At 42.9% G+C, this 19,175-nt stretch overlaps 1 protein-coding gene across 13 annotated transcripts in view; it reads right to left on the reverse strand.

Annotated features, from left to right (window-relative positions):
- ARID1B (AT-rich interaction domain 1B) overlaps nucleotides 1-19,175 on the reverse strand; it is a 435,755-nt gene that overhangs the window by 89,051 nt on the left and 327,529 nt on the right. For 12 of the 13 annotated variants that reach the window (XM_021071898.1, XM_021071928.1, XM_021071920.1 and 9 more), the window contains one exon: nucleotides 12,768-12,857. The exons of the other annotated variant lie outside the window; for it this stretch is intronic. In XM_021071898.1, the coding sequence (XP_020927557.1) occupies nucleotides 12,768-12,857 (90 nt within the window). The remainder of the gene's footprint in view (nucleotides 1-12,767; nucleotides 12,858-19,175) is intronic. 13 annotated transcript variants of the gene reach the window in all.

A 19,175-nucleotide genomic window follows, 5' to 3' on the forward strand; every position in this document is an offset into this window, starting at 1 on the left:
CCGAGCCTTTAAGAAACCTTCACATCTGTCTCCTCAGGACCGAGCAAGGTGACTGGCACAGACTTGGAACCAAACAGGGCACGCGTTTAATGAATGAGAAAACGTCTCCATTCAGAACCCATTTCCCATTACTTTGGGAAAACAGCTGAACAAACGGGATGGTCTGGCTCATTTGCGAGTATATTCGGGGAAAGGAGGACAGCTGCTCAAGGAAGGAACGACTGACAGCCGACGGCCTCACCACCGTTAGAGCGGCTACTTCCAAACCTATACAGCTGCTAAATGCAGAGCCTCTCTGTCCACCTCCTCCGTCACTGCAAAGTCAAACTCTGGCTCACAGTTAGATGACTTCAGGCAAGTTAGTTAATAGTGGAACCTCAGCTTCCTTCTCTGAAAGGTGGATGACGCTTCAGCCCAACTCCTAAGATTAAGTGAGAAAAGGCGACCTAAAGCATGCAGCTCAGGGCCTGCACACGGAACAGAGGCCCCATAAATGACAGCTCCTATTTTTCATGTTACTTTTAATACAACACAGTGTTTACTTTCCATCTGAGTGGCTCCAAGTTTTCAAACTGGTCCTCCCTGCCAGGCTTCCCTTGAACCCACATTCTCCACAGCAGTCGGAAAGCACTACAGATCCCTGGACGGGGGTTAATTCCCGGAGCGATAAACGCCACCTCCTGTGGGCCTCCCGGCCAAGGGCGTGGTGCCCTTCCCCAGGCAGCTGGCGGCAGGCCGCTCTGGGCCGCTGTGCTGGGCCTGCCTGTGCGGCACCTCCTCCAGCAGAGCCGGGTACAGCTACTGGCGAGCGTCCTCACGGAGCTGACTATCCAGAAACCAGCGCCCTTTTCCCGACAGCTGGTTCCAGAAATAACTGGCTGGCCACACTATCTGGCTCAGAACACTGAAGCTCGTCAGTCTCAGGCCACTTTTGACCAACAGCTAGAGCCCTGATTAGCTCTGAGTGGGTAAGGCTCAGTGTACATCCTTCCCAGTTCTGCAGAGTCCCCGGAGTCTGCTTATGAAGAGAGAGGGGAGGGGAGGGAGGAGGAGACGGGGGGCGGGGGGGGGGGGGGAGAGGTAGGCGGATAGATACAGATATCAAGATTTCTGTCGGAGTTCCTGTTGTGGCTCAGTGGTAACAAACCCAACTCGTATCCATGAAGATGTGGGTTTAACCCCTGGCCTCGCTCAGTGGGTTAAGAAACCAGTGTTGCTGCGGCTGGGGCAGAGGTCGGCAGCTGCAGCTCCCATTTGACCCCTAGCCTGGGAACTTCCATATGTCACAAGTGCAGCCCTTAAAAAAGCCAAAAAAAAAAAAAAAAAAAAAGATTCCTGTCAAGTGCCCGAAGAGACTCTCAACATAAAGAGCAAGGATCTTGATTTTTGTTTGTTACCGGATCCCAAGCCCCATGATGACAACCAGCCTGATAAACACTTGCGCAATGGTTGACTCAATCCATTAGGTTTTGTGTGGGTTTGAAGGGAGATCAGAGTCTGAAAGAAGACTATTCCCTCTCTGGCTATAAAGGAAAAAACCCCAAGACCTTGGCACAGCATAGGGGTCCTGCTCTTCTGCTGGGGGCTTGTGAGGAGCCCTAGAGCTCGTGCGGTGAATGCCTGATCTTGGCCAGGCTCATTTCTAGGACCTAGTAAAATGCTAACAACTTGTCTTAAAATTTATTCCAAAGGCGCAGGGTTTAGATATTTAGTTATGATCTTTTCTTTTCTTTTTTTTTTTTTTTTTTTGCTGCACTTGCAGTATGTGGAAGTTCCCTGGCCAGGGACAGAACCTGTGCCAAAGCAGTGACAACACTGGATCCTTATACCCAGTTGAGCCACCAGGGAACTCCGTAACTTGATAATTTTTTGAATGCCCGTTTCCATGTATCCAACAGATGACGGCAAGATTGGTGGCGGGGTTGCCAGGACCTTACCTGGAGTGATTCCGTCTACAGGTTAAGAATGGTTTTCATTAGGGTCATTCTCCTATTAGGATTATTTCTATTAATATCAATGGAAAATTCTAGACAAAAATAATCCATTCTGTTACGCAGCAGTGTAAGTCATGTTAGGTCTAGGGAAAATGCTACTTCAATCTTTATATAGAGACCAGCATTAAAGACTAAGCCAAAGAGACTTTTTTCCCTTAACATATTTTTTAAATTCCTCACTGCTGTCTTGAAATATTGGAAAAATGGCCTAACAGAGAGTTAGCATTTCGAAAATGTTTATCTATATTCCTATGAGAAAAGTGATTTTTTAGGACTTTCGAATATTTTCTTCAGCACTGTATTATTTGTGGTTTATTAAGTAGACATTTTTCCTGGTTTTAAAAAATGCTATATGATTCTCTTATCTGAAAAAAGGAAAATTCTTACAGAAGAGAAAGATCCAGTGTTACTGTCCAAACCTGAGCAGATCAAATAAAAATTAAGCCAACTGATTTATATAGTCATTATAAACAAATCACATTTTCCATATAAGAGATGAAATGAATATAGAATATTTTTATGCAGTATGAATGAGGAAAAATTATTTACTGGACAAGAGAGAAAGATACAGTTTTTCTTTAGAAGTACTTTAAAAATTCTCAAAAACAAAATGAAATTATACTTAGGTTTTAAGGCCTATCTGGAGGAATGGTATATACAAAAATAGAGAAGACAGCTCCATGAACCCAAACAGGCGAAGAGAGGTTGTCACAACGTCAAAACAGTCAGTGATGGTTAAAGGACCATCCAATGAAAATGCACCCCTAAGTTCAAGGGTGTTATAAAACTGATTTAGAAAGGAAGTCAAATAATGGAGCAAGTATAGGGAATTTCAGAAAATTAAACTGGAAGGTATTTTAACGTGGACCTGAGCCTCCAACTGTATAACCTTTTCCTCTTCATGCAAGACAACAAATTCTGCAAGCACTGGAGAACTTATATCCCGTTGGAAAAAACAGCATGAAGCACAAAGCCCCAATGACGGTTCATCCCATCCTCGAAAGAGCAAACAGGAGAGCGAGTGGGCACAGAGCCGACCTCACAAAAACGTGCTTCCTGCGTCAGAGGGGCCTCTTCAGGGCGGAGCTCCAGCACTGCTGGGACAGCGACGAAAACCCCAAGGTTCCCTAAGCCACCAAGAGCAAGGCACGCTTTTCCTTTGGTGCACGGACAGTTTATTTTCCTGTTGGCATCTGTTAGGAAGTCCCAGGATAACTGCCTTGTTTCTTCAAGCCAGTTCACTAAAAGATGTCTCTCCACACGTGTGAAATAACGTCGGAGAGGCTCCGACGATCAACACAGAGTCATTTCTCATCACAAATAGGTGTCAGATTCCCATCAGGAGAGAAAAACAGATTTTAAAGAATATTCTTGTTACATTTTAATATCTTCAGTGTTTATCTGCCTGCCTGCTTCTCTTCACAACATGAGCTGCTCTGAGGAAGACAGAAACGAACGACCCGTTCCAGGCTGTAACCCAGGCCCCCAGGGTTCTCCCAGCTGCGCCATCAGGTTAACGGGCAGAGTCGCTCCCTCTTCCCTTCCTGCCACTGCAGCGCCCTGTGTTCAGGGGCACAGACGAAAGCAGCTAGGGTCTCCCCTCCCACCCTGCAAACCTGCTGACATCATCTCTCAGTGGGGAAATCAGAGTCAGGGAGGGGTCAGACTGGTCACGCAGGTGGCAGGCGGGGACACAATAGCCAGCCTTTCGCTATACGGTCCTCTGCTCTTTTAGCTGCAAGGAGGGCCAAGACCACTGTGAGTGAGTCACTATGTGCTGGAAGAAGCAAAGAAGCCACCTCTCAAGGCTCTCGACCCGGGTCTCACCTCCGTCATCTGTGCCCGATGCTTGTGCTCATTATCACTATTTGGACAGTGCTTTGCCATATATCGCTTTTGGATACAAGGCCGCATTGGACCCTGCGACAAATCCATGGGATAGTTGATCCCCATTTTACAAATGAGGAAGCAGAGATTGAATTAACTGTCCAAGGTCAGCAAACCAGTTAGTGCTGAAGTCTGCACCTAAGCCCAGATTTTACGGTTCCAAATTACCTAAAGATTAAGATGAGGAAAAGAAGGTACGTTAGAGGACCTGGAGCTATAACACTGAACAAGGCCACGTGGTCCTGGCCCCCCCAGAGCTCGAGCTGGGGCCAGAAGGCCACTGTTCATCCCAGCAGGGGGTCCCGAGCAGGGGCACGGCTGGCCTGCTTGGGGACGGCCCGGCCTGGGGGCAGCACTGTAACCAGTACTGCTTCCTCCTTGGTTCACTCAGAAAACACAGACTCAAGGACCTACAAGGTGCCGGCTGTTTTGCAGACATGAAGGATTGCTCAGACAGGCAAGGGCGGAGATGAGGAGTGGGTGGCAAAGGGGTTGGAGAGGAGAGTTTAAATGAAGACCCCAAAGGGGCCGAGTGCAGCAGGAGGCTGTGTTCAGAGGCCGTGGTGTGAGGAGAGCCCGGCCAGAAAGGGAAGCTGGCTGAGAGGAGAAGGGGGCCAAAACCGAGGGCAATCGACACAGCTTTGCCCAGAGGCAAAGGGAAGCTCTTAAAGCTTTTGATGGAGGGAATGACATGATCTTGCCGGGCTTCTGGAGAGACCATTCTGGAAGCAGCATGGCAGGTGGACAGGAGGGGAGCAGAGCTGAGAGAGGAAAAACGCCTGGGAGGTGTGGATGGTACTTCAGCGGCCTGGGATGGGATGGTGACAGCGAAGAAAGAGAGGGGGGCGGAAATTCCCAGTTGGCAGCATGGGACTACTAGTGTAGGGCGGATGGGAGAGAGAGAGAGAGACAGCCAGGACCTTCTGGCTTCGGAAAGCAGGCAGGCAGCAGTCTTTCACTGAGGTACAGACGCAGAGCACACAGGAGAGAATGCTGTTATAAATAACTGTACCTAACACACGATGCCGAATTTACCTAAGATCCAGATGTTCTCAAATACCTTCCCTAAAGAATAATGAGCCAATTACAGGTGAGTGTTAACTATTAAAAGCAAGCTGTAATTGGCAAATCAAAAAAAAAAAAATCTATTACATGCACAAAAGTAACAAAATATTTCTTTTAAAATATTCTAATATTTGGACTGATGATTCTTCAATGAATAGAAATCGACTTTTATTGTATGTGATACTTGTTTTCCAAAAACAGATCTCTGGAGAGTAGACTGAGCAGGAATTTGACAATAATCCTAATGCAATTCCTATACTGTTACTCCTTCCATTACTGACTAGCTTTGGCTTGGTCCATGACCCAGCCCAGAGGCAGAGTTGTGGGGCTGAAGAAATGAGAAACAGCTTTCTAGATATTCTCTCTTGTATAGTACCTCCCATTTGCGTTTATTTTCGTCTGTCAGGGATTATAAAAAAAAGTATCCTCAATTAAGAGCAGAGGCTAAATTAATTGCATCGGGGGTGGGGTAGACTATCATTAATGGCTTAATGCATTGATCTACTATGTATACAGAGTAATGCTTGAGGAAAGGCAGCTATTTTCTCTTTTTGATAACATCCTTGTGCCGAAAGGCAGTACTGTTTCATATTTAGTACGCTCACAATATAACTGATAAGAATACCTTTATATGCAAGAGCAATTAGAAAAGTAGATTAGGAGATCATTTCTGACAACTGGTGCCCTCTATGAAACATCTCAGCATCTGCAGGTTTACTGTCATATTTAAAACTTCAGACTCTCATAGAAAGAGGAACAAAACAGTTTCTGCCTTGCGTAGAAACAGAAAAAAAAAAAAAAAATCCTACTTCCAACTCCATAACAATTATCTTGGTGGTCTCCTTTATTTCTAAATCAATTTGTTAACCTGTTCCTGACAATTGAATTAGGTCAACTACGATGTTAAAAAATAATTTAAAAAATTTAAAAACTGATATTTGGTGTAGATATCTCTATGAAATAAACTAGGAGCATTAACAACTTTTCCACATTTTTACTCATTTCCATCTAAATATTCCTGGGTTATAAACAGCACGCTTAGCCTCTGGACAATTCACTTAGTGGCAGTTTTCCAGGTGCAAGCTCTCTAGCTCAGGCTGACATTGTATCTGTTTGATTGAAGAAGTATGTCTGGGAAGAATGGAAGGCAGAAACGGTAGCTTTAATCTGGTGCAAGATCAAAATGTCTACAGAAAGAGAGAGAAACACTCCACACTACAGCAAATGACCTATCACGGTAAAACTGAAAGAAGACATATCAATATGGTAAGCTTTCTTTCTTTCTTCTTTGACCACACCCCTGGTGTGTGGAAGTTCCTGAGCCAGGAATTAAACCTCAGCCACAGCAGCCACCCAGGTCGCTGCAGTGACAATGTCAGATCCTTAATACACTGCCCCACAAGAGAACTCCTGGCAAGCTTTCTTAAGAACAAGGGATATTTTATTCTTTGGTTGTTCTGTACTTTGAAAAGATCCAAAACTTCCGAGTGGTTGTGAACGCTAAATTCCTTCCGTGGTCCAGGTCCATCTTAGCTGAACATCTATTATATAGGAGGTGCTGTTGCAGGCGCAGGGATGCAGAGCATAAACAAGATTCAGTTCTGGAGTTCCCGTTGTGGCACAGTGGTTATCGAATCTGATCAGGGTTTGATCCCTGGCCTTGCTCAGTGGATTAAGGATCCAGCGTTGCCGTGAGCTTCGGTCGGTGTAGGTCGATGACTCAGCTCAGATCCCGCGTTGCTGTGGCTCTGGCGTAGGCCTGTGGCTACAGCTCCGGTTGGACCCCTAGCCTGGGAACCTGCATATGCTGTGGGAGCGACTCAAGAAAAGGCTAAAAGACAAACAAATAAATAAATAAAAATAAAAAGGATTCGTTTCTGGCCCTGAAGAGCTCAGTCTAATTTACAGTAAGACACTGGATTTATTTTAAGAGATCTCGTTCTTGCCCTCGGCATTAAAAAGTAAGGGAAAAATTTGCCCTAAGCAAATAGAATGTGCTTAGAAATCTGATGAAGAATTCTATTCAGATGCTGAAAAGAAGCTAACATAGATCACTAAAGGGAGGGAATAAGATTATACCAAGGCAGTTAACATTTGGGATTAATAACAGAAGAAAAAATATAAGGATAATGAAGACATATTCTATTCAACTGGTCTACATATGTTAAGTTTGAAACTCCTACTTTTGAAGTATACAAATTCTGATCCACCTTTTCATGGTGGCACATAAAAGGAACATCGAAACGCCTGGCTGAGCTCACCCCATCTGCCACACACTTTTTCTGGATAATGGCACTATTTACATTTATAAAAATGGAGCTACTGATAAATACCACTGAATATCAGACTCCAAATATGAGAATGATGTGATTCATCTGACATACAGCCCTCAGGAACCAGGTTTGGCTGGGTATTAAATACTCGAACTACAGAAAACGGTAACATTTTCTCATTTCTTCCTTGTCCTGCAACTACAGAGTAAACACGCCACTTGTCCAGTTGTCTCACTGTGGCACCACCGATACAGTGCAGGCCAATCCTCACGCGGGTACAGGAAGCCCTGTGCTTTGACGACAACGCTGTTTCGACAGCTGAGAGAGAAAGGAGAGGTCGTCACTCTGGCTGGACAAGAAGCAACGGTGGGGGTGGGGAAACTTAGTAATTCTGGAAGATTTCACCCAGCAAACCTTCTGTACAGATCTGACGGTCACGGAACGATGCCAAAGAACTGCCTCCAGCGACAGAATACATTTTCCAGCACATCACAGTCCTGTAGCAGCATCAATTCTGCTTGCAACCCATGTCCAAAAGGGAAAGTTCTCAGTGCTTCTGCTTTCAGCGTATCTCAAGGACTAATTAAATCCTCATTACTACCTTCTAATTATTCAAACACTATGGGATTACACTAAGGAAGTCCCTGCTGGCGCACCAGATGAAAAGGGTTAAATAACCTATGTTGATTTTGAGAATCCAGATCTAGTTCAGACCTTCAGAAAACCACCAGCATTAACATGAATATTTAACTAGACACCACTGCGAAAATTAAAAGGGAATTCAATTAAAAGGTTTTCAAAAAATTAATTCTGAACCTCTCTACATCTGTCCAAATAAATAAGCCTTCTTGAAAGGTTTTCACCTAATTGCTAATCCAATAAACTAGAAGGGCATTTGCTAGTTTCATTAAGCTTAACATTTTACAGGGGTTAAAAATGTGATCATTTTGATGTTAATAATAATTATACTTATTTAACTATTCAGATGACTACTCTATATTCCCTCCAAGTCCTCTTGGAAGACAGGACAACCCAGTAATAAGATATTTCCTACTGCTCTTTTCAAATTTATATATAGATAGATACATATGCGATAGATTAAGAAATAAACATCAAGCTAATCTAAACTTGTTAGCTACAATTTTCTTGTAAAATGTATTTCAGTATTTTAACGTTAACTGTTCCTCCGATGCCTTAAGTCACATAATTTAAAATACCTGATTTTGGGGGTGCTTTAATAGCAATTCTGTACATTGTTATATGAAGTCTATACAGAAGATTTGGTTTAAAATAAAAAATCAATGGCAAATGTGTTACAGACTACTAAGCTGAAGTTTTGATCTTTTAAAAAAAACTTTTATCAGTAATGAAGAAGTTAAAAACAAAGAATTTGAACTAATTTTCTTTACTCAGTTTGTAAGAAATACCACATAATATGCAAACAGGAGAGTACTAAATCAAGTTTTATCCTGGAAAGTACATGAGATATAGAGGAGATATAAGAAAAAAGAGGCCAACAAATATCTTAAGTGTCTCCCTTTTTTTTTTGTAACCAGTAATGACCATATCCACACGTAACTTTTATAGACAGACACAGAGAACTATAGAAATTCAGCTATTTTTGCCGACACACAATGTGGGAAATGCATTTGTGACTGATGTCCTTTGACACACTCAACACCAGAAGCACCTGATAAAGAGAGTCTTGAACTGAAGCGGGGGGTGGCCAGTGCAGGGCCTGGGATCTGGGGAGCATCGGCTGCGCTTAATCTCGGGAAGTTCAGTGGGGTTCAGAACCCCGGGTGGCGTCAGATGTGCAACACTTCCTGAACAGGGGACAGAGTTGATTACTAAATGTTCTCCCTGAACGGGAACATGAGACCAAACATAAGGGATGACAGCAGAGCAAGAGTTGAGCTTCTTGAGCCTGAAGGGACCTGGCTCCAGGGTGGGACGTCGGCACGGACTTTGCGGAGGGCCTAGAGAAGTGCGCCTCCCAGGGAAAGCCACCTGCATCTCACTGTGCAGCTGTCTCTGGGCAAGGGTGTTTCCAGATCTTTTGCCATTAAAGAAAATCTATCTCCTGTGGATTCATTAGGGCAAATGTGTTTAACTGTGGAATCTTACTCTCTTATCTTAATCTCCCTTGTTAAAGTTCGTGCAAAAAGAAGTGTTTAACTGGGTTATTTTAGCACTATGTGCCTTACCAAGGTACAGTACAGAAGCTACGTGCTTTACCAAGGTCCATGGTTTCTGAGAAAGAGTAAAATTTTAAAAATAAGATGCTAACTCACCAATAGACATTTTTTTTCCTTTCTGCTTCTTTCATCACTTCCTTAAATAAGGGAGGGAAATGTATCAATTCTAAAAGTATAAATGAAGTTACCTTTCAATACATAGGAATCAACACTGGGAAACTTTCTAGCAAGGGTTTTCTTAGGTTTACTTTGCACTGTATATACTATTGGTATATACACCAAATGACAGTAAAACACACACACACACACGAAAAGTTTTTACTGTTGTATCAAATCATTAAATGACTGTGTCATGTGCCATTAAAACATGCGATTAAGTGTCACTAGGAGCTAACGTTTTTTCCTGATTTGCTTTTGGCTGCACCTGTGGCACAAGGAACTTCCCAGGCCAAGTGCTGAACCTGTGTCACAGCGGTAACCAGAGCCACAGCAGTGACAATGCTGAATTCTTAACCTGCTGAGCCACCAGGGAACTCCTCTTCCTAGATTTTAACAACTAACAAAACCATTTTTAAAAAGTACTTGCTACCCAATTTTAGAGGAAATTTGACTCATGCATGGCAAAGCATCATCCAACAAGTCATTTTAAAATGTTTTCCTTCTCAGGGGTTGTCCAATCAACAAAAGGCCCACAAAGGAGGCACAGAGTTGCTTCCAGCAGAGCCTTTCAGGGAGTTTGAGGAACACGTTCATAAAAATCAACTGAGATTTAGCAAACTACAGAGTGCATATTTGCTGTTTGAAGAAAGCGGTCCTTATAACCAGCCAGATTATCATGTATCTACTACTGTTACCAAAACCACCGCACACATTAAGAGGGGAAAAACCCCAAATAATGTTTATATAGTGGTTTCCATATAGTGACACCAGAGGAACACCCTGGACGTTGCCTTGCAAATGTATTCATTTAAGTTGAAAGTCTGATTTACCTACAGTTCCTGTCATTGCATCCTTCATATTTGGTTGTCTACATTTTTAAGTTCCTTTGGCACTTATCAGGTGGAAGGGTCTGGGGAGACCCCGGAGGATGTGGAAGGGGGTTCTCTTTTTCAGTTCTCAGCAACAGAGGTTAGAACTGCAGGACTTCCAAGTAAGGTACCTCTTAGCCTTTGCTGCTTGTAAAGTGAGCACAATTCTCCCTGGAGGAATGATGTTACAAGGTAATGGTGAGGATTAAATAATAAATATCTTCATTTTAGCTCTGGGTCTGGCCCAAGTAGGCTTTCAGTGCACTGAAGTGGGGATCCTTTTTCTCCACTTCCTTGACCCTGCAACCTGTACAAGGTAGGTACAGCCCATGGCCAAGCAAAGGAGTTGGGGAGAATTCCCCGGGCTTGGCTTTAGCAGTCTCCATCAACTGCAGTAATGTCTTCCAGACAACCAGAGCCATGTGAGGGTAAACAGAGAACAAGAAGTTTACCGAGAGGATGAGATACAAGACTGATTTACAGGAGGCCCCAGTGGGAAGTTTAGAGAAACACACACACACATCACACCATTATTAAAACAAACTATAGTATCGTTATAAGGCACCCGTTCTCCAAGTATGGTCCTCAGGTCAGCAGCATCAGCAATATACGGGAACTTGTCAGAAACACAGACTTTAAGGGCTCCACACCTAGGGCATAGTGAATCAGAAACCTGGTGGCGTGGCCTCACAATCGAGTTCAACATGTTCTCCGGGTGATTCTGGTGCCTCCTAAAGTTTAAAAACAATTAACTATGCCTTTATTAAAACATATAGTAGTATGTTGGGAATTAAAGTATAAGTATATGCTAAATTATAATACAAAAGTTAAATGTGTACAGGTATTGGAAATTGAAATTTCATTTTATTCCTACTAAACATTCTTTTCAATACCAATGATGCATAGATAAGGCTAATCCACCTTGTCACTGGCATTACTTTCTAAATAACATGCTGCTGAAAGTAAAGAGAAGTTCCAGTTACTTGTAAAGTAACTGGAAATTTATATTTACAATTGTAATAAGAAGCAAATCATCATCTTTATAAACCACATAGAAATAGTTATAAACATTAAGGGTCAAGAGCCTTTAAATATCAGCTACCAAGCCAGCAACTTCCATCTGCTGGGCAGGTGTGAGAGAGGAAGGGGAGGGAAGGAAAGTGGCATCTTCCCTCGAGGTGGGAGGGAGCAGGTAAGCCTTGATCTCAGCAGAAGCAACTTGGCCCAGCAGCAGATGCTGCAGTGGGCAGAGAGGTTGTGGTCTACACTAACCTGGATTAAAACCACCACCACCATCGACAAAAACAGCTTTACTTCTGAAGGGGAGAAAGAAGACAGAAGCAAACACATGAAGCCCCAAGGCCTTAACCAAGGCAAGATATATGGAGGTCAACAAGCAGAACTGAGTAAAAGGTCAAAGAGCTTGCAGATGTGCGACAACCTGACTGCCCAAGGGCTCCAGGAAGAGCCCACATTCTTTTTTCTGGATCTGGCACTAACTAGCCTCTGAGAAGGAGGTCATACAGTCCTCAATTTCTTTATTCATAAATTGAGGTGACTGGACTCTACAATCTTTTAAGTCGGCTCCAGGTTTATGCTCCTACAATTCTACAATACGAGGTCTTACTATGCGTTTAAAATTTCACTGTTAAGTATCATGGTAGTAAGTAATTGATCAAAACAGCTAAACATACACACACACTACAACACTCTACCTCATTAAGACCAATATCCAAATTGAATCATGAACAGACACAGCTCGATCAAATATCAGACTACAGATAAGCGTGTGTAAACTGCGCTTCATGGTTCTACCCGGACATATATATTCTTTGCATCTTGAACTGTGCTTTGGTAAAACCACCCAACCTGCAAGAAAGCATTCTTCTTTTCAGTATTTATTGTTACATGTAGATTCTTTTTTTTTTTTTTGTCTTTTTGCCATTTCCTGGGCCGCTCCCATGGCACATGGAGGCTCCCAGGCCAGGGGTCTAATCGGAGCTGTAGCTGCCAGCTGATGCCAGAACCACAGCAACACGGTATCCGAGCCGCATCTGCAACCTACACCACAGCTCACGGCAACGCTGGATCGTCAACCCACTGAGCAAGGGCAAGGATTGAACCCGCAACCTCATGATTCCTAGTCAGATTCGTTAACCACTGTGCCACAACGGGAACTCCATGTAGATTCTTATTTATTTTTTTCACTTCATGACGCAACACAACATTCCTTTTAAAAAATTATTTATAAGGAGGTGCATAGGTAAGCAAATTCACAGAAGCCTTAAATATTCAAAACACCAAGGTACGCAGAAGACCAACCTCTTTCCTGCGGCATTGGGGACTGGCTCAAGGCAGGATGGGAACTGGATTCTGACTGGCTCCCAGGTGGCTGAGGAGGCATCTGACTGCCTGCAAAACACAGGAAGGGGAGTGGGGATGGGGAACCGTTCGCATTAATATTGCAGTTGTGCAAAACCAAGACAGTTAAATTTACGGCATCTTCATGATCACAAAAGGTATGGCTCCACAAAGAAAAATACATAATAGCTCAAAGAGTGACACTTTACCAGTTGTTGGGTTTTTTTGGGTAAAATAATGGGAAAAATGCATAAACATATTTATCAAATGACTTCCTGAAACGTTCAATTTCTTACTGTATGAGGGAGTTCCCATTGTGGCTCAGCAGTAACAAACCCGACTAGTATCCATGAGGATGTGGGTTCGATCCCTGGCTTCACTCAGTAGGTTAAGGATCTGGCGTTGCTGTGGCTGTCGTGTAGGCTGGCAGCCGTAGCTCTGATCTGACCCCTAGGCCTGCGAAATTCCATATGCCCTAAAAAGACCAAAAAATAAAAATAAAAAAAAAAACCTTACTGTATGAGTTCCCAAATTCACAGATAAATTACTTTGTAGCTGAAACCTCCTGACATAGTTATATAATGCATTTAACAAAATCCAAGACTGATGAATTAAACTCATCCTTCTTAGATTAAACTAGTTCTTGAATGGGTAGAAATGCATAGCATCCAATAATTTTTCAGTGGTAGTATTTATTCAATATAGTACTATCAGCTGATTTCTAAAAAACATGTTTAAAATTAGGCAATCGGAGATTGAATCTTAGAAGAAAACCTCAATTAAAAAACATAAGACACTGTGAGTTCTCATTGTGGCTCATTGGGTTAAGAACCCAAAGTAGTCTCTGTGAGGATGTGGGTTTGATCTCTGGCCTCATTCATTGGGTTAAGGATCTGGCGTTGCGACAAGCTACAGCTTACGTCTCAGCTGCAGCTCCAATTCAACCCCTAGCCTGGGAACTTCCATATGCTACAGGTGCGGCCGTAAAAAGAAAAAAATACATAAAACATACTACTATAAAAATATAGTGTACATTATCACTAAAGAAGAAATATTACTCTGTATCTCTTTTGATCTTTTTTTTTCTTCTTCTTCTTTTATTTTTATTTTTTTGCTTTTTAGGGCCATACCCGTGGGATATGGAGGTTCCCAGGCTATGGGTCAGACCGGAGCTGTGGCTGCCGGTCTACACCACAGCCACAGCCACATGAGATGCAAGCTGCGTCTGCACCTACACCACAGCTCACGGCAATGCCGGATCCCTAACCCACTGAGCAAGGCCAGGGATTGAACTTGCAACCTCATGGCTCCTAGTCGGATTTGTTTCCGCTGCACCACAACAGGAACTCCTCTCTTTTGATCTTTATTGCTAATAAAGCAACAGCATCTATTTATCATCTATTTGAATTCCATTTATTTAATTTTTACTGTTTTTTCAAACTATCAGCTCCCAAGGGATCGTATCTTTTACTCCTTTAATCCCTCCATTGGCATAACAAATATTTAATAAATCTTTCTTATTTCAATGGTCCTTAATCTGAGAATATGAATTAAAGCGAAAAGCGCCAACTATTTTATTAATTAAAGAGACAATATATCATGTGAAGGCTAGAGACAGGATTTTGAAATTTAAGACTCATCAGAAGCACCAGACAATCTCGACTCACCTTCCGCCTCAGAAGTTTAGGTTCATTTCTAAGACTAAAAGTATTAGGGAAGAAAAATGGCAGTTGAACTTAGCACAATCCTCAAGGTGCTAGATCTCATGGCAGGAGGACCGTGCTATTTTATCTTCTAACCTCCCCCTTTGCTAAAATAAATTAGAACGACAGAAACACACACACACCCCTTCCAGCCCTCCGGTATGACAGTCTGTGATCGTGCAGGATCAAGCTAACTGCTTTGACACCCTAGGACCTACTCTTGCACAGTTTTGAAGATTGCTAAAGGAATCAAACTTATTGCGTAGAGAAGGAAATTAACGCACTAAAAATTACCACCACTTCAGCCCGGTGAGGGTCACAGTGCAGGGCCTGGTGTTTTCAGGACGGCATCCCCATCAGGCCAGGCAGCCCGAGTGCAGAGCAGGAAGAGCTCCGTCTCTCAGGACTGCCCCTCGTGACGAACTCTAGTAACAGCTGTATCTGTGACAGCCAGGGAGGGAGGCAGCAAAGTGATTTTCTATCTATCTTAAAATATAACTAAAACAGTCTCAAGCTGTTTTTGGGAGTTCAAGCCTCTCACTTTTAGAAACAATGAAAACTTAAAAGTATTTGAATACGGCTGGGTTCAGTGGCCACTCTGATTTTCCTATCAAATAAAAACCAAGACCTGAATTTACAGACATGGAGAAATGTGTTGTGAAACCAGTAGGAGTTGCTCTTAAGTCAGGGCCACAACAAGTAGGATAAACGACCTCGACAAAGAGCACAGAATTTGTTTAACCATTCGTTTACCCTTAGACACGTAGAGTAAATTAGTATTTGTACCAAATAATTAAATATAAAGTAAAAAGCACATTCTGGGTGAAAAGAACTTCAAGGGTAAACACTGCCATCAACTTGATTCCAGATACACAAAAGTTGCTGTGCTTCCTATGAAATACCCTAAGGCCCCCAAGCTCCAGTCCATTTAGAAATTTAAAGCACTCTGCAGCCAAATACTGACTTTTTAAAATGTCACTGGGGAATCAGCTGCAGTAAGACAGTAAGTGCTTACATTATAATGATTGTTTCTGCATGACAGACTGGATTCATAGACTCATGACAGTAAAAACAAACAGTAATTCTACATTAATACGGGACACCACTCCGTACACTATGCATGCCCCAGGCACTGCTCTTATATACAGTATTTCAAGTAAAAGTAAAAAAAGGCTGAAGAAATCCATCTCACGAGTTCATAAAATACTGCCATATTCAAGTGGAACTGCTAGTTATCCGGTGCAATGCTAGCAGAGATGACTCTTTAGAGCAATGAGATATCTACTCTTTACTAAATGCACCCTTTAAAGAAACAAACAAGTGTCTTTTCATGGTAAACACAGATTTGCCCAAACTGCTTTAAATTCTCCATTTGTTACCAACCTTTGCCTTTCTATCAGTAGTTTCATAGTTACTAAGAAATCACTTTATCCCTCACAAGCACAGAGATAAGCATAGTCAGAGCAGATGAATCAAAACATATCTGAAAAACATAACATAGAAGACTCTATCTGTCCATTGTCCATATAAAGAACAAAATTCAAAGCCCTTTGAAACAAATGACTTGAGTAAATACCTTCTAAACCATGAATTTTTATATGACTTTTTTTTTTTTTTTTGCCTCTTCTAGGGCCACTCCCGTGATATATGGAGGTTCTCAGGCTAGGGGTCTAGTCAGAGCTGTGGCCGCCGGCCTACGCCACAGCCACAGCAACTCGGGATCCGAGCCACATCTGCAACCTACACCACAGCTCACGGCAATGCCGGATCCTTAACCCACTGATCAAAGCCCGGGATCGAACCCGCCACCTCATGGTTCCTAGTCGGATTCGTTAACCACCTAGCCACAACGGGAACTCGTATGTGACATATGTTTAAGTAAAACTTTTTAAACAAAGTTTGGTAATTATTTTAAAAGATAATATTGCCGTATGTAGTGAACAAACCAAATTTATGAGAAGGGTGAAATATTAAAAGTCTTTAAGAAAGTCCTATTTTCCTCATCTACGTCTATAATGATGTAAGCACAATTGGGAGAAAAAACTATTCTGTGAATTAGTAAATTCTGGCACCTCACACTGATGCATTTATTCTTCAATGACCGTTTACATAATTTGTTGAAAATTCTGGTGCAACGCACTAAAAAATGGAACACCATGGAGTTCCCGTGGTGGCGCAGTGGTTAACGAATCCGACTAGGAACCATGAGGTTGCGGGTTCGATCCCTGCCCTTGCTCAGTGGGTTAACGATCCGGCGTTGCCGTGAGCTGTGGTGTAGGTTGCAGACGCGGCTCGGATCCCATGTTGCTGTGGCTCTGGCATAGGCAGGTGGCTACAGCTCCGATTGGACCCCTAGCCTGGGAACCTCCATATGCCACAGGAGTGGCCCAAGAAATGGCAAAAAGACAAAAAAAAAAAAAAAAAAAAAAAAAAAAGGGAACACCAATAAGTCACCTAAATTCCTACTTTTGCCGACTTAAAATTCTGAGCACAAGTCTTTACTATAAATTTTAATTTTTGGTCTTTTTGTCTTTCTTAGGGCCGCACCCATGGCATATGGAGGTTCCCAGGCTAGGGGTCGAATCCAAGCTACAGCTGCCGTCCTGCACCACAGCCACAGCAACGGGAAATCTGAGCCGTGTCTGTGACCTACACCCTAGCTCACAGCATCACCAGATCCTTAACCCACTGAGAGAGGCCAGGGATCGAACCCATGTCCTCATGGATGCTAGTCGGGTTCACTAACCAGTGAGCCACGATGGGAACTCCTTGTTTAGTTAATTTCAGACTTAGACATGAGTTAAGAGAGCTAGTTAGTACAAGGAGTTGCTTTATGCCCCTTCGCTCACCTCGCCTAGGGTTCATCTTATATAACCTTTATAAAACTATCAAGAGGAACATGAGATGGTACAACACTCTTAATGGTTTGAATTTCATCAATTTTTCCACTTATTGTCTCTGTTACATTCTTGGGCTTCATACTGCATTTAGTTGTTATTTCTCCTTAGCTTCCTTCAGTCTATAAAAGACCCTCAGTCCTTCCTTGTATTTTAAGACCTCGGTGCTTTTGAAGAGTACCGATCAGTCATTCTGTAGCATGTTCCTCAGGTTGGCTTCGTCTGCTGTTTTGTCATGAGTGAAATGAGGTTGTGTATTTTGGGAAGTACACCACAAAAATGTCAGGCCCTTCCAAGTTCATTCTACCAAGGGGTTCAGGACACTGATATGTTTCATGTGTGGCGACACTTACCTAGATCACTTGGTAAAGCAGTTGTCCACCGAGTTTCAATAAAAAGTTACTATTTTGCCCTTTGTAGCTGATAAGTATCTCAGGGGAGATATTTGAGACTATGCAAATCCCGTGTCTGCTCAAACCCACTACTTTTAGCATCCATTACAGAATCTCGTGTGCAACACTGAATTGCAGTGGTGTTTGCTAAAGGTGATCCTTTATTTTCCTTTCCTTCCACAGTTATTAAAGAGGATTTGTTATGAGGAAAAGCTCTCTCTTCTCTACTTGTTTATGTATTTATTAGACTACTTCCGTCCAGAAGGACTCATGTGGCAGACACACTGTAGGGTGACTTTCAGTGAGTCACACTCTTGTGTAATCGCCACCTCTTCACTGAGGGCAGAACCTGTGACTTGGCTTCTAACCAAAGAAAGTAACAAAAGCAATCGGATCTCATTCCTAAAATTATTTTACATGGCAACGCTAAGGGGATTTTACAGATATAATTAACGTCCTTAACTGACTGACTCTGAAATAAAGGGAGGAGATCCTGCATGTACCTTGAAGGACGAAAGAGGACTTGGGCCTTCTCTGAGCTGAGGGATGATTCTGGGGGCCGTGAGGAAGTAGCCGCTATGGAGCTCCTGTCGTGGCCCAGTGGAAACAACCCAACTAGTGTCCATGATCACGGACGGATGCAGGTTCAATCCCTGGCCTTTCTCGGTGGGTTAAGGATCCGGTGACGCTGTGAGCTGTGGTGTAGGCTGCAGACGTAGACTCGGATTCCACGTTGCTGTGGCTGTGGTGTAGGCTGGCAGCTGCAGCTCTGATTTGACCCTTAGCCTAGGAACCTCCATTCGCTGTAGGTGTGGCCTTCAAAAAGAAAAAAAAAAAAAAAAAAAGACGGAAGGAAGCCTCTAGGATGTGAACTGAGCCACACAGGACAAGGTCAGGCAGCCTCTGGAATCTGAGGGCCTCACGTCTTACAACTATAGGAAATGGATTCTTCCAAAAATCTGAATGAGATTGGAAGCAGCTTATTCACTAGTTGAGCCTCCAGATGAAAATGAGACCATCCAACACTCTGACTGCAGCCCTGTGACCCTGAGAAGAGGACCCAGTGAGGCTGCGACTGGATGTATTTGCCGCTTTTTATTTATTTTTTCCTCCCAGATGCCCACGGCAGGTAGAAGTTTCAGGGCCAGGGATCAAACCCAAGCCACAGATGTGACAACGCCAGATTCTTAAGCTGTTGAGCCACCATGGAACTCCACACCAGTCTTCTTTGTGAGAAATTGTATCTGAGATTTTTGTGTTTGCATTTCTCTAATTCTGACTGAGTATGACCACTTTTTCATGTTTGAGGGCTATTTTTATATTTCTTCTTGTGAATTTTTTCATGTCTTTTTTTCCTCATTTTTCTCCCTGTGTTTT

The sequence above is a fragment of the Sus scrofa genome, chromosome 1 (assembly GCF_000003025.6).
Source record: "Sus scrofa isolate TJ Tabasco breed Duroc chromosome 1, Sscrofa11.1, whole genome shotgun sequence".
NCBI lineage: Eukaryota > Metazoa > Chordata > Mammalia > Artiodactyla > Suidae > Sus > Sus scrofa.